The 13,904-nt window shown below is 65.8% G+C and overlaps 2 protein-coding genes and 1 non-coding gene across 4 annotated transcripts; 1 reads left to right on the top strand and 2 right to left on the bottom strand.

Moving 5' to 3' along the window:
• Positions 1 to 1,552: 1,552 nt before the first annotated feature.
• Positions 1,553 to 3,742, bottom strand: RPLP2 (ribosomal protein lateral stalk subunit P2). Its single transcript, XM_068977820.1, has 5 exons — positions 3,669 to 3,742; positions 3,360 to 3,483; positions 2,496 to 2,544; positions 1,772 to 1,870; positions 1,553 to 1,666 (listed from the first exon to the last, which is right to left on the bottom strand). The coding sequence occupies exons 2-5, from the start codon at positions 3,480 to 3,482 to the stop codon at positions 1,590 to 1,592; spliced, it is 348 nt and encodes a 115-aa protein (XP_068833921.1). The 5' UTR covers position 3,483; positions 3,669 to 3,742; the 3' UTR covers positions 1,553 to 1,589.
• Positions 2,332 to 2,465, bottom strand: LOC138084898 (small nucleolar RNA SNORA52). The gene has a single exon (XR_011145299.1). It is a non-coding gene; the product is annotated as a small nucleolar RNA SNORA52 (small nucleolar RNA).
• Positions 3,743 to 6,645: 2,903 nt separating the features above from the next.
• PIDD1 (p53-induced death domain protein 1) lies at positions 6,646 to 12,241 on the top strand. Of its 2 annotated transcripts, XM_068977932.1 has the most exons (16): positions 6,646 to 6,665; positions 6,982 to 7,361; positions 7,786 to 8,199; positions 8,537 to 8,746; positions 8,832 to 8,886; positions 9,056 to 9,257; positions 9,345 to 9,470; positions 9,730 to 9,909; positions 9,989 to 10,136; positions 10,223 to 10,358; positions 10,438 to 10,588; positions 10,669 to 10,792; positions 10,864 to 10,982; positions 11,060 to 11,173; positions 11,277 to 11,476; positions 11,690 to 12,241. In XM_068977932.1, the coding sequence occupies exons 2-16, from the start codon at positions 7,058 to 7,060 to the stop codon at positions 11,946 to 11,948; spliced, it is 2,742 nt and encodes a 913-aa protein (XP_068834033.1). In that variant the 5' UTR covers positions 6,646 to 6,665; positions 6,982 to 7,057; the 3' UTR covers positions 11,949 to 12,241. The 2 variants fall into 2 exon arrangements, with proteins under 2 accessions (XP_068834033.1, XP_068834034.1); XM_068977933.1 differs by lacking the exon at positions 6,646 to 6,665 and having other exon boundaries at positions 6,856 to 7,361.
• The last annotated feature ends 1,663 nt before the right edge of the window (positions 12,242 to 13,904 follow it).

The following is a 13,904-nucleotide window of genomic DNA, read 5'->3' as shown; positions in this document are numbered from 1 at the left end:
AACATGGAGCCCTTCTCAGAATGCTGCCTGTGGAGTGGGAGGCGGACCTGCCCCTTCCCCCAGCCCGTACAGATGAGAATCCCTGGGGGTTGCCGGCCACCAGGCAGGGTTCCTCTGCCCCCACGGGGTCGAGCCTAGGATTGTGAGTTCTGCCCCTGGACCCGGGGTCCACTCCTCTGGGAGGGGCCCCAATACCCTAGCCTTGCACCACGGCCTCAGGTCAGCTGTGTCCCTGGGCACACAGAGCCCCCCCAACCCCCACACCCAGACCTTTTCCTTGCCGTGGTCCCCACCCCCGTCCAAGCCCCCACCCCTCAGGGCAGCGCCCCGCCTGGGCCTCTTCCGGAGGCCCCCACCCCCCGGCTCCGCCGGCCCCTGCTCTGCCCTTACCACTCCCCTCTGGAAGTGAGTCCACAGCTCCATGAATGCCCACTGCGGGGTGAGCTCCTAGCGCCTACCCACCACACCAGCCTTCAGAAAGGCAGAGCATCTACCGGGGAGCCTGGCATTGGCAGGCAGAGGCCCAAGGCCGTGAAGGCTGCCAGCAGCTACAGGGCCAGGACAGTGAGATGAAGAATTGATGCTTTTCAGCTGTGGTGTTGAAGACTCTTGAGCATCCCTTGCACTGCAAGGAGATCCAACCAGTCCATCCTAAAGGAAATCAGTCCTGAATATTCATTGGAAGGATTGATGGTGAAGCTGAGACTCCAATAGTTTGGTCACTTGATGCAAAGAAGTTACTCGTTGGAAAAGACCCTGAAGCTGGCAAAGATTGAAGGTGGGAGAAGGGGATGACAGAGCATGAGGTAGTTGGATGGCATCACCAACTCAATGGGCAAGAATTGGAGTAAGCTCCAGGAGCTGGTGATGGACGGGGAGGCCTGGTGTGCTGCGGTCCACAGGGTACCAGTCAGACGCGACTGAACTGGGTAGTGAGAGGGCCTCTCCCCTCTGCCCTGTATTTTAGGCCAGAACCTGGAGAAGGGGCGTGGGCCAGCCTGCCACTAAAGGACCTGAAAAGCATGCGGCCCAGCGCTGCTGTCTGCAAGGCACTTCCACATCTGCCGAGCAAAGGCAGTGGCCACCAGACGGCTGGTGCACTGAGGCTCAGAGCAGCTGAGTGACACCCGAGTTGCTCAGGCGCTACGGTGGAGCTGGGGTGCTGACTCGAACAAGACCAGGAGCCCGACTCCTGCAACGGAGTCCGGTCGCACCCCATCTCCTTGTGTGAGTGAAACCACTCAGTCTAATGGGAACTGCTGGCCTCAACTGGAGGCACCAGCCTCACAGAGCAGAGGTTCTGAAGCTTTTCTGGACGGGGAGTCCCCTGAAAACCTTACTCCCTCCAAGACCCTGGCAGTCCTCAGGAGCTGGGACAATGTCCAAGGAGGCACAAGGCTTGGCCATACTCAAGACCCACAGGAAGTGACCCCTCCCAGGCACCCCACTCCCGGCTCTTCTGACTCCACGGAACAAGGGTCCTGCTTCATCCCAGAACGAGACAAGGATGCAGAGACCACACCGACAAAGCACTCACAGAGAGCTCAAGAAATACATAAAAAGGGTTTTATTTGCAAAGGAGAGGGACTCTAGTCAAACAAGCCAAAGCCCATGTCGTCATCTGACTCCTCCGACTCTTCCTTCTTCTCCTCCTTCTTCTCCTCCGCTGTGGGGAGAAAGCAGGGTGAGCTCAGTCGCAGTGCAGGCCGCACACCTGGCAGAGAAAGACCTCAGGGCGTGTGCACCAACAGCTGCCTGAGCCTCCACTTACCTGCGGCTGGAGCAGAACCCGCAGCAGGTGCTGCCGATCCTGGGGCAGCAGAGACGGCCACAGCCGCGCCAGCAGGCACACTGGCCAGCTTGCCGATACCTGCAGAGACCAAAGGGGAGGTGAGCCCAGAGCAGGTGTCCCGCCTGAATGTCACCTCAGAATGAAGACACACTGTCCAGCTCGTTCGGGTCTGTGCCAGAGTCCCATTTTCCCGGACACTGGCTTCTAGGAACCCCCAGCCCCCCCAGCAGATCTGCAGGCCCACGGTGCCCCACCAGGGAGGTTAAGTTGAACAAACATGCTTTCGACCAGGCAGAGAGAATCCACTGTCCCAGTGTCCAGGCCCTCACCCCCCCGCAGTGAGTTCACAGACAAGGCTGCCTCTGCCCTGTCACGAACCCAGACAAAAACAACTCCCCCAAAGCTCAACTCCCAAGTAAGTCCAGCTCCAGCCTGACCTCACAGGGCAGGGGCCTGTGGTCAGTCCTAGCCCCCCAGCAGTGAGGCTTGTTTACAGAAGCCCACTGAAGGCACAGGCGCCCCTGCCGCCCTGCCCGGGGCGTTGTCTAGAAGCGCCACAGCATGAGCCCACGGAGACGCTGCTCACTGCTCTGGGTTAGGCTTCTAGAGTGCTCTGGTCCACAAGCGAAGCCTGGCAGGCCACAAGCTGACCGGCAGGGATCAGAATGGACCGTGAAAACCAAAGCCTCGAACACGACCTCACCCTGGGCAATGACGTCCTCGATGTTCTTTCCGTTGAGCTCACTGATGACCTAGAGCAGATGAGGAGCGGGGTTACCAGAGGCCGGCCACACACGTAACTCCCCCCGCACAGCAGTTATGACCCACTCAGGACAGTAAGTTAAGACATCCCGCATGTGGAAAATAACACCAAAACTTACTGCTGAAAAAAAATGCAAAATATCTCACTTCACACTCAATGCGTATCAAAATAACCTTCACTAGGCTGAATGAAAGCTCCCCTGGTGGCCAGTCAGTAAAGACTCCACCTGCAATGCGGGAGAGCCGGGTACCGTCCCTGGGTTGGGAAGCATTCTTGCCTGGAGACTCCCCACGGACAGGAACCTGATGGGCTGCAGTTCGTGGGGTGGCATAGTCAGACAGGACGGAGCGCCTAAGCACAGCACCTCGATTCCTGGGTTGGGACGATCCCTTGGAGAAGGAAATGGCAACCCCCTCCAATATTCTCGCCTGGGAAATCCCATGGACAGAGAAGTCTGACGGTCTACAGCCCATCGGGTCGCAACAATCTGACACGACTTAGCGAGTAAATCACCACCACATTGAGTTCAAAAAAATAAAGTTAACGTGGGCTTGTTTTCACTTAAAAAAAAGCTTACAGGTGACTTGTTCTCACTGAGCCACGCTAACGCGGACTTGACTTCATCCCCATTTTTTCTTACTTTGGGCTGTACCAATACATTAGGGCAGTTCCAAAACCACATGGGTTGGCAAAGGCCTTCCACTAAACCCACGGCAACCTTCTTCCCTGGGCTGGGTAGGAGAGGGAGCCCCGTATGCGCCGTATAGGGTCGGCGGGGCTTTCAGGCCCCTGCGAGGCGGCTACCTTGTTGAGCCGGTCGTCGTCTGCCTCGATGCCCACGCTGTCCAGGATCTTTTTGATGTCCTTGGCGCTAGGGGAGGAATTGCCCCCGAGGGCGGCCAACAAGTAGGAGGCAACGTAACGCATCCTAGCGCATAAGGCAAGGACAACGGCATTAGGGGCAGCCTCCGGTCCCTGCGAGGCCAGTGCCCGGCCGCGCGCGGCTGGTGCGGAGCCGCCGCCGAGGCCTGGCCCACGCCCTGCCCCGCCCGCCCCCGGCGGCACTCACGACCGCGGCCAGGCCCCGCGGCCCGGCATTCCCGGCCCACTCACTCAGCGGCGGCAGAGCAGCCTCGCGCGTGCGACCTCGGTGGCGTCAGGGACGGAAAGGAAGGCGCCGGTGCTGGGGGCGGGAGTAATTCGCTACCCAGAAGCCTCCGGGACTTGCGCTCGGCGCCCCACGAGGGCGCCTCCTAGTGACGTCACGCAGCGCCTAGCCAATGAGGACGCGGGGGACGCCATTATCCCGTCTGTCCCGCAGCCGCCACCGCAAAAGCGGAAGGCAGTTCCAGGGCTGTCTTCGTGTATATAATGGGGTGACTGCCGCCCGAGATCCCTGGGGGAAGTGGAGCTGAGAGAAGAGTGAGCCTGGAGTGTAGGTTTCTCCCTTCAGGGTTCCCAGGATGCCGCGCGGCGCCTACAGCTCCCAGCATGCAGCGCGGCCTCTGCGCGCTGGTCGCTTCTCTGCCGGAGCGGCGGACGCGGCCGGCGAACTACAAGTCCCATGGTGCACGGCTACCGGAAGCGAGGGGGCGCCGCTGCCGGCCGCACGTGGCCCGGCGCCGCGGCTGCGGTCGGGCCTGCTACGCGACGGGAGCCGGCTGTCTGGCCTGGCCCAGACGGGCGGGCGCGTCTCCCCGCGCGTTCACTCCGCGGAACCCAGCCACTGCTTCCCCCATCCCTAGTGCCACGGCGGGGGCCCCAGGTGAAGCTGGGAGGCCCTGTCACCGCCGCTCGGAGGAGCGGAGCCAGAACCGTCCACGCCCGTGTGACCCGCTCCCACCCGGTCCGTGCCCTCTCGGAAGCTTCCCCGTGGACACAGCACACGTTGCTCCTTCACTCCGTGTCGGGGACCTTGCAGCAGGCTGGCCTCAGTCCTGGGGGGCGCCCAGGCCCGGTTCTGCTTCCTCAGAACTTATGTTCTGGTGCGCGGACACAGTAGTTAAACGAGGCAGTCCCAGGCTGAGGTAAAGCCTGAGCGAAGAGGGCTGAAGGGTGAGTGAGCGCGAAGATCTGAGCATCAGGCCCCAGGAGTAAAGGCCTTGCTGAGGTGGCCAGAGATGGGTTCAGAGGCAGCAGGCAGCCCAGGCGGGCTCGTGTTAGGGCCCAGCCCCGATGTGGTAACGCAGGCCCCACGGAAACCATCGATGAGGGTCGGGCACAGAAAAGGTTTTTGCTCAAGATCATGCAGCTGGTGAGGAAAACCATCTGGCAAGGATGGGACTGTTGCAGTAACACGGGAGAGTGGTCGGTTGTGATTTTTTTTTAATGGTACGATAATACATACTGTAAAACCACTTTAACCATACAGTTTGGTGGCACTAGATGCGTTGACACTGACGTGCGACCGTCACCACGGTGTGTCTGCAGAAGGTTTCCCCTCTCCTTGAATTCTAAACAATAACACCCCATCCCTTCCCCAGCCCCTGGCTCCCATTTACTTTCCATTTCTATGTTGACTGTTCTAGGGATCTTACATAAATGGAATCATACAGAATTCGTCCTCTTGTGTCTGGCTTATTTCATTCAGTGTAACACCCTGGAAGTTCATTCACATTGTAACATGTGTCAGGATTTCATTACTTGTTGTTGCTCAGTTGCTCCCTTCTGTCTGTCGGACTCTACACCCCCATGGGCTGCAGCACGCCAGGCTTCCCTGTCCTTCACTAGCTCCCAGGGTTTGCTCAAACTCATGTCCATTGAGTTGATGACCCATTCCTCATGACTTTTTAAGTCTGGGTGGTGTTCCTGCATGTGTGTGTGTGTTTATTCTGGCGGCTATGTGGAAACTGAAGGGGGAACACGAGCTGGGGAGAACACAGGCCTAGCAGGAACTGCCTGTCCAGGTGGGGAGGGTGGCGGAAAGAGGGTAGAGAGGTGTCACTTGGGGCAGAACAGGCCGGAGCAGACGTGTATGTTCACAGGCACCTATTCTGTGAGGTGAGGAAGGACCAGTCAGGAAGACTTTTTGAGCCAGATCTGGCTTGAAGTCCTTGACTTTGGCCTTCACCAGCTAGTGGCCTTGGGCCACATCTGATCGCTCCCGTCTCCTTTTCCTCGCTGCGAGACGCTGAGAAAGCAGGCAGCCTGTGGGGAAGTGGCAGCCCACTCCAGGACTCTTGCCTGGAAAATTCCCTGGACTGAGGAGCCTGGTGGGCTACAGTCCCATGGGGTCGCAAGGAGTCGGACACGACTGAGCAACTTCACTATGGGGAAGCCCGCTGGGGTTGGGGGAGGGGGGCGGCGCTGGGAGGTGGCCCAGACTGTGTCCGTAAGGTAGGGTCATGGAAGGTGGGCCCTGAGCTCTACGGGGCCTGAGAGGAGGCCTTTGGGGGCTGGCTGGGGAGCTCGGTGCTGTCCTCCGGCAGGAGGTGGGCGTGGGGCAGCAGCTGCGATCAGGCCTCAGTACCCCCTACAGCCAGAGGGCGCACCGGTCCATTTTAACACGGGGCCGGGAATGCGCAGCCAGAGCAGAGCGGGCCCAGGGCCCGAGAGCCTCGGAAAGGTTGGGTTTTGTGGCGCGAAAAGCGGGCCTTCCCGCGGGAAGGCCGGTCGCACAGACGCACGCCGGCCGACAGGAAGCTGAGTGCGGCGGGGCGGTGTCCGGCAGAGAGCGGGCGGGGCGGGAGGAGCGGGCGGGACCCTGAGACCCCTGCCGGCCGACCCTGCCGGCGCCAGGCGAGCTTCCCACGCGGCCGGACCCGGAAACGCGCCACCGGGAGCGCAGGTGCCGCGCGGGCCGCGGGCGCGTCTAGGGCACGCGGAGGTTGGGGTGGGGGTGTTGCGGTGCTCTCTCTCCCAGGACACGCCCCAGGCCGTGGGGGCGGCGACTGCGCGGTGCACCGACCTCCCCTGCGGACCGAGGTGCGAGCTGGTGGCGGGAGAGTCCTCCGCCAGGGCCAGGAAGTGGGGTCCCGTCCTCAGGAACCCCCTCGCACTGCTGGACAAGACGCGGGCAGGATCACTCGCGTCCTTTCCTGGGCCACCGCCCCCACGTGGTAGATGAGAGCCAGTGCCTCGGGTTGGAGCCGAGAAATGTGAAGGTTGGAGGTGGGACTCTGGTGCCCAGCAGGCGGAGTGGGGGGGGAGGGCGCTGGACTAGGAGTCCCTTTTCAAGTTTGTGGACTCGGGGTGTGAAGCCTCCCTCCCCCAGTCCCTCAGGCATGTCCCCAAACCCCTCTGCACTCAGGTCTTCTGCCTGCCGCCTTCCCAGCCCCGGGGAGTCCTGTTGCCCAGCCCATGTCAGTGACAGTCTGTCCAGCCTAGGCGTTGGACTCTGGACCAGCGGACCTGGCTCCCCCCAGCCCGAGTCCCCCTTCCTCTGGCTGGGAGGACGCCCAGCCCACTCCTCCCCCTGACTCTGCAGCCTCTTCGGGCCCTGCCTGAGCAGGCCTGCCTGGCGAGCTGGGACATGTCTGGTCCCCGAGGACGGCTGTTGGGCGATGGCTGCGGTGGAGGCGGGGCCGGTGCCCGCGACATCAGCCCCAGAAGATGCTGCGAGAGATGCTTCAGAGGCTGCGGGTGCGGGGCCGGAGGTGCCCCCGCTCCCGGCAGGGAACCGGCTGAGCCTGCACCTGCACCCCGGGGGCTGCCGCCGGCTGCTGCGCCTGTGCGCCCAGCAGGCCCCTCAGCTGCTGGAGGTGGACTTCCTGCAGCTGAGTGGCCACGAGGACCCTCAGCTGCTGGAGGCCGCCCTGGCCCGGCTGCCTTGGAGCCTGCCACGCCTCCGCTCCCTGGTCCTCAAAGGTGAGCCCCCCAAGTCCCAGCCCTGGCCCAGCCTCTCTCTAGCTCCTGCCTCTGCTTCCTGGTCCCGAAAGGTGGACTCCGGCCCCAGCCCTATTCCCTGCACAGCTCTACCCAGCTGCGTTCCCCCAAGAGGAAGCTGGCTGTGCCCGGACTCCCGTACCCAGCAGTTGCACAGTGGGGTCTCTGGGAGTCCCCAGGGTGGGTCTTTCTCCTGAGGCGGGCCACCGGTGCCGGCTGAGACCGCGCCGTTCATGTCTGCCCACCTCACCTGCGGGTGGCTCTCTCCAGCATCTGTCTGTGTCTGTTTTGCTGGGGTTGGGGCGGAGCTCTGCGTTTCCCTGTGCCCGTTTCCCTGGCTGGCAGAGCTGGGCTCACCTGGGACTCTGAATTTGACGGCCACGTCTGTCTGCCTTTCCCTCATCAGGTGGGCAACGTCGGGATGCCCTGGGTGCCTGCCTCCGGGGGTCCCTCACCACGCTGCCCGCCAGCCTGAGCAGCCTAGCCCAATTGGCCCACCTGGATCTGAGCTTCAACAGCCTGGAGACACTGCCGGCCTGCGTCCCCCAGATGTGTGGCCTGGACGCCCTCCTGCTGTCTCGTAACTGCCTCTCAGAACTGCCCGCGGCCCTGGGGACCCTCCCCGCCCTCACCTTCCTCGCCGTCACCCACAACCATCTGCGAACACTGCCCCCAGCCCTGGGGGCCCTGTCCAGCTTGCAGCGCCTCGATCTCTCTGGGAATTTGCTGGAGGCCCTGCCCCCTGAGATCGGAGGCCTGGGGAGCCTGGCCGAGCTCAACCTGGCCTCCAACCGGCTGCAGAGCCTCCCCAGCTCCCTCGGTGAGTCGCGGCCCTGGCTCCCCAGGCCCACTGGGGAGTGCCTGTGGGCCGCTGGCTGCCCTGCCCCTCTCTGCGGCTGTGTCTTCTGCGGTGCCCTGTACACACGGGCCAGCCCGCCTGAGCATCCGCCCCCCCAGCAGCCCTTGCGTGCCCCCCGCCTCCCTGGCTGGCAAGGCTCTCCACCTGCACAGGCCTCCCCGAGCTCTCTAGTCCAGCTACAGGGCGGAGACTGAAAGGGCTTCCCAGGAGGCCCCAGTGCGAGCCGGCTGGCCTGGCACTCGGGGACGGGGGTGGCCGTGACAATCCTCTGCTGGCCCTAAGCTGGCGCCTCCCGCAGCGGGGCTGCGGGCCCTACGGCTCTTCATTCTGCACAGCAACCTCCTGGCGTCGGTGCCCGCCAGCCTGGCCTGCCTCCCGCTGCTCACCCGGCTTGACCTGAGAGACAACCAGCTCCGGGACGTGCCCCCTGAGCTGCTGGACGCCCCCTTCGTGAGGCTGCAAGGAAACCCCTTGGGCAGGCCCCCTCCTGACCCCCCTAGCCCCCCAGGTAGGGTCGCGGTGGGGCTGGGGGCAGACCACAGACAGGATGCAGGTGTCATCACTGGCCTAACCTCACATCTGTCCTTCCCCAGGGACACCCGTCGTCCCAGAAATGCCCCGGCTGTTGCTGACCTCAGATCTGGACAGGTATGACGTGAGGGAGGGGCTGGGCTGGAAAAGCCTCTGTCCACCTCGGCACTCTGCCTTCGCCATGCACCTGCCTGTGCCTCGAGGGCCTCCCACGGGTGCCCGGGGTGCCAGACTGACCTAGGGGACCCTGCTGTGTCTGGCCCTGTGCGCTCCTGTCTTCCCCCAGCTTTGCCGTGACCCCCCAAGGCTGCTCCGTGACCTTGGCCTGCGGCGTCCGCCTGCGGTTCCCTGCGGGGGCTGCTGCTGCTCCCATGACCATCCGCTACCGCCTGTGGCCGCCGGAGCCGCGCCTCGTGCCCCTGGGTCCCCACGACGCTCTGCTCAGCGGGGTCCTGGAGCTGCAGCCCCACGGGGCGGCCTTCCAGCAGGCACGGCCAGGGCAGGGTGGGGCGGGCAAGGGCCCCGGAGAGCAGGGCCCACTGTGCCCCGGCACTCACGCCCCCCTCGCCTGGTAGGAGGTGGGCCTGTGGCTTCCCTTCGTGCCCCCGCGGGCCCGGCGTTGCCGCGAGGTGGTGGTCAGGACGCTGAGTGGCAACAGCTGGAGCGACCTGGAGACCTGCCTGGAGGAGGAGGCGCCCACGGTGAGGGCGGCCTGGGCCATCAGGGAGGGCCGGCCCTGACCTGTGCCCCGCACCCGCGCCCACAGCCCTGCCCCGCGCCCACAGCCCTGCCCCAGCCCGCCGCCCCTGACCCATGCCCTGCGCCCACGCCGTCTGGCCCTGACCCGCAGCCCTGCTCCCACCCGCCACGCCGGCCCCGGCCCGCTGACCCTCACCCATGCCCTGCGCCCGTGCCCACGCTCCCTGCCGGCCCTGACCTTGTGTTCTGCGCCCACGCCAGCGGCTCTGGGCCCACTGCCAGGTGCCCCACTTCTCCTGGTTCCTCGTGGTTTCGCGCCCTGTGTCTGACGCCCGCCTGGTGCCGCCGGAGGGGACGCTGCTGTGCTCCTCGGGACACGCCGGGGTCAGGGTCACCTTCCCCCCGGGGGCCACCGAGGAGCCCCGGCACGTTCGCATGCAGGTGGGGGCCGGGACGCCCGCTGGGGTGGCGGAGGCGCCCGGGCACAGAAGTGACCGCAGGGGCGGCCCGTCTGCTCCAGGTGGTGCGCGTGGGCAGCAGAGAGCTGCAGGCCCTGCTCGGGGAGCCCGAGGCGGCCTCCAGCCCCCTGCTCTGCCTCTCGCAGAGCAGCCCCTCGAGCTTCCTTCGGCCAGTCACCATCCAGCTGCCTCTGCCGCCCGGCGTCACAGGTGAGGGCAGCCATGCGGGCACGGGGCGGGGGTGGTGATCAGAAGGGGCGCCCCAGCCAGAGGCCTCAGCCACTGCACCCCCCCAGGCCTGAGTCTGGACCGTGCCCGCCTGCACCTGCTGCATCGGGCCGCCCCCGCGGCCGCCTGGGACGATGTCACGGCGCAGGTAGCCCTGGAGCTCACGCACCTGTACGCACGCTTCCAGGTCACGCGCTTCTCCTGGTCAGTGCCCCCACCTCCTCGGCCCCCTCCCCACAGCCCCCCCCAGCCTGCAGGGTCCCCCTCACCCCCGCTTTTCCAGGTACTGGCTCTGGTACACCACCAAGGCCTGCGTGGGGAGCCTGGCACAGAAGGCCTGGGAGCGGCTACGGCTGCACCGCGTGAACCTCATCGCGCTGCAGAGACGCCGGGACCCCAAGCAGGTCCTGCTGCAGTGCCTGCCCCGCAGCAAGGTGGGGGCAGCAGAGGGCTGGGGGACGGGGCAGGGGCGCAGGGCGTCGGGCTCCCAGCCAGCGGGTCCCCCGCCCCCCAGGTGGACGCCACCCTGCGGCGGCTGCTGGAGCGATACCGCGGCCCTGAGCCCTCAGACACCGTGGAGATGTTTGAGGGCGAGAAGTTCTTCGCCGCCTTCGAGAGGGGAATCGACATCGACGCAGGTGTGCCCGGGCGCCCGGGGGCGGGGCGCTGGGCCTGCCCCAAGCCCCCGCTGAGCCCCCTGTGCCCGCAGACCGCCCCGACTGCGTGGAGGGCAGGCTCTGCTTTGTTTTCTACTCCCACCTGAAGAACCTGAAGGAGGTGTACGTGACCACCACCCTGGACCGACGGGCTCGGGCCGTGAGGGGCCAGGTGGGCCGTGCGGTGGGCGCCCCGGGCTGCCCGGGCCAAAGCCAGAGCGCCGAAGCCCACCTTCTCCTCTTCCCCAGGTGTCCTTCTACCGGGGCGAGGTGCCGGAGGGAGTGCCTGAGGAGGCAGAGGCTGCCCGGCAGAAGAGGGGCCCAGCTGCCCTGTGGATGGCCACTCTGCCCATCAAGCTGCCGGTGAGGCCTGGCCGGGGAGCCCCGTGTGGAGGGGACGGGGGAGGAGCCGCCGGGGTGGGCTGGGGTGAGGCCAGGGCTCACTGCCACCTCGACCTGCCCGCAGAGATTGCGGGGATGCGAGGCCCCGACCCGGGAGCCTGGCCTCTCCCTGGCACCTCTGAACCTGGGCGACGCCGAGACTGGCTTCCTGACCCAGAGCAACCTGCTGAATGTGGCTGGGCGCCTGGGCCCTGACTGGCCAGCTGTGGCCCTGCACCTGGGCCTGCCTTACCGTGAGCTCCAGCGCATCCGGCATGAGTTCCGGTCAGTTCTGAGCCTCTCTCCTCCTGCTGGCTTCCCCCCAGAGGCTGGCTGAGGTTCCGTCCAGGGGAGGGAGGGCAGGGCAGACGGGCAGGAAAGGGAGGCTTTGGCCGCCCCTGGCCCAGGGAGCAAGGCCCCATGCTAGGAGGGAGAGCAAGGCCCTGGGCGTGGTGGGTGGTCTTGGCGGGCCCCCCAACTGCTCCCCTGTCCCCCCAGGGATGACCTGGATGGGCAGATCCGCCACATGCTCTTCTCCTGGGCGGAGCGCCAGGCTGGGCAGCCGGGGGCCGTGGGGCGCCTCGTGCAGGCTCTGGAGCAGAGTGACCGGCGGGACGTGGCCGAAGAGGTGCGGGCTGTCTTGGAGCTTGGCCGCCGCAAGTACCAGGAGGGCATCCGTCACACGAGCCTGGCCCCCAGGAACCTCGCCTCGCCTGACCGGTCGCCGTCACCTTCCCCAGAGCCTGCCCAGGCTTAGACCCCGGACTTCGGGCTGGACCCTGAGGCTCCCGCTTTCAAACCTGCCCTGCGTGTGAGCAAAGTGACCCCCACCCGTGTAACACACATGCACTGCCTGGTCGCTGTCTCAGCACTGACTTTCTCGGGTGGAGAGGCCGGTGGAAGGCCAGGGGCGGCCAGGTGATCTGAGGCCCGGCCCTGCTCTGCTGCAAGCGGGCCTGGGTACAGACTTCCTTCCGCACAGCTCTCATTCCCGCTGGTCTGCGCCCACGGCCTGCATTGGGTCCTGATCTCAGGGAGGGAGTGGAGTCCCAGCTACAAAGTAACAGCTGCTGCCCCGTGAATACAGTCGTGTGCAGGATGGCGCATCTGCCTTTTGGTTGGGGGCCCGCTGTTTGGCCAATTCAGTTCCCACGGCTCCTCCCTTAGGGACACTTCGTCCCAGCGCACCCCCATCCGCTGGCCCGACGCTAGTCCCTGGCCGATGCACCGGCGCGAGGTCGAACGGCCAGTGAAAACCCGTGGAGACCTGGAGCGCGGGCTGGGGCCTGCCGAGCGCAGTGGCCGTGGCGGCCAGGAGGGGGAGCCGGAGTCCGCGAGCCAACCGCCGGCCGGGGGCGGAGCGCGCGCGGCGCCGAGCGGACGCGCCCCCGCGCTTAGGTGCAGCCGCGCGCGCGGCGAGGCGGGGAGGCCAGCGCGGCGGCAGAGGCGGCGGCAGCGGCGGCAGAGCGCGCGGTGAGTGCCCCCCTGGCGGCTCCTTCCGCTGCGCCCACCCGAGTGCAGCCCGGCCGCGGAGTCGAGGGGCACCACGGCGGCTGTGGGAAGTGACATCTGCCCGGACGAGGCGGTTTCTGCGGGGCCCGCGCCGGCGGATGCTCGGATCCGCTGCCGCCGGAGTGTGGGAGGCCGGGCCCCGGGCGGTGCCGGGCGCGCTCCCCGCGCACACGTGTCCTCGCCGGTCGGGAGACGGAGGCCAGTCCCCAAGGAACGAGCCGGGCCGTGGGGGACCCGCACGTGGGGCCCTGCGGGACGTACGTGGACACGTGGGTGGCTGAAGTCGCCATCGCCTGGCGGGCTTCAGCGTGGCGATCCGGGCCTCATGGGGACTCCTTCCAGCTGGACAGGGAGTTGAGCCGGGCTTCCAATCGCAGCCCTGAACCCCCACTCCGCGCCTCCTTTGTCGCCAGGTTGGCGCCCCTCCAGCCGGCGGGACTGAAAGCGCCTCTCCGGGGCAAGGGGCGGGGGGAGATGAATGGGGAGGGAAGGGCCGGTCCCAGACTCGGAGCCTCACAGCCTTTCCCTTTCTTGGGGGTGAGGGAGTCCAGTGGTTTCGTGGCAGAGTTTACCTCCTGGTGGGGCCTCTGAGCTGAGCTGTCCACAGCTTCGCCTGCAGCCCCAGTTGAGGACGCTGCAGGAGCCGGGGGAGACCGACCGGGAGCGCTGACAGCCCGGGGCCTGAGGCCGCGCTGGGGCTGCCGAGTCTCTATGGCAACCTGGGGTGCAAGGGGAGGGCCCTCTGAGCTGTCTCATGAGCAGGTGGTAGGAACCATCGAGTGAGGACAGGAAAAGGAGGCTTCCTGGCCCGGAGGACCCCTTGCCGGTCCTCCCCCGGCGGAGACCCTCCCCACGCTACTGGGTTCGGAAGCGTCTCCTCCATCCCAGCGCCAGGGTCGGACCCAGGGCTGACGGCCTCAGGCTGGGATCTCCAGGCGTGCCTCTATCCCGAGACAGCTGCTCCCCTTCCGGGACTCCAGCATCCAGGTGTCCCTTACACTGGGCAAGAAGTGGCGTCTGGTGGGCTCGCTCAGGTCCAAGAGGGCAGAGTGTGGACCTTGTCCCCAAGGGTCGGGGACAACAGCCGGCTGCGGCCAGTTTGCACCTGGGGAGTGGGGCTGGGGAGAGAGGGTCAGGTTGAAGTGCAGAGGTCAGGCTCTTCTCTGAGACTGGGGCACTGAGGCTCTGGGTGAGTTCGTTG

This window comes from Capricornis sumatraensis, chromosome 8, assembly GCF_032405125.1.
Source record: "Capricornis sumatraensis isolate serow.1 chromosome 8, serow.2, whole genome shotgun sequence".
NCBI lineage: Eukaryota > Metazoa > Chordata > Mammalia > Artiodactyla > Bovidae > Capricornis > Capricornis sumatraensis.
The sequence above is the reverse complement of the archived record's forward strand: the minus strand, read 5'-3'. Positions and strand labels throughout refer to the sequence as shown.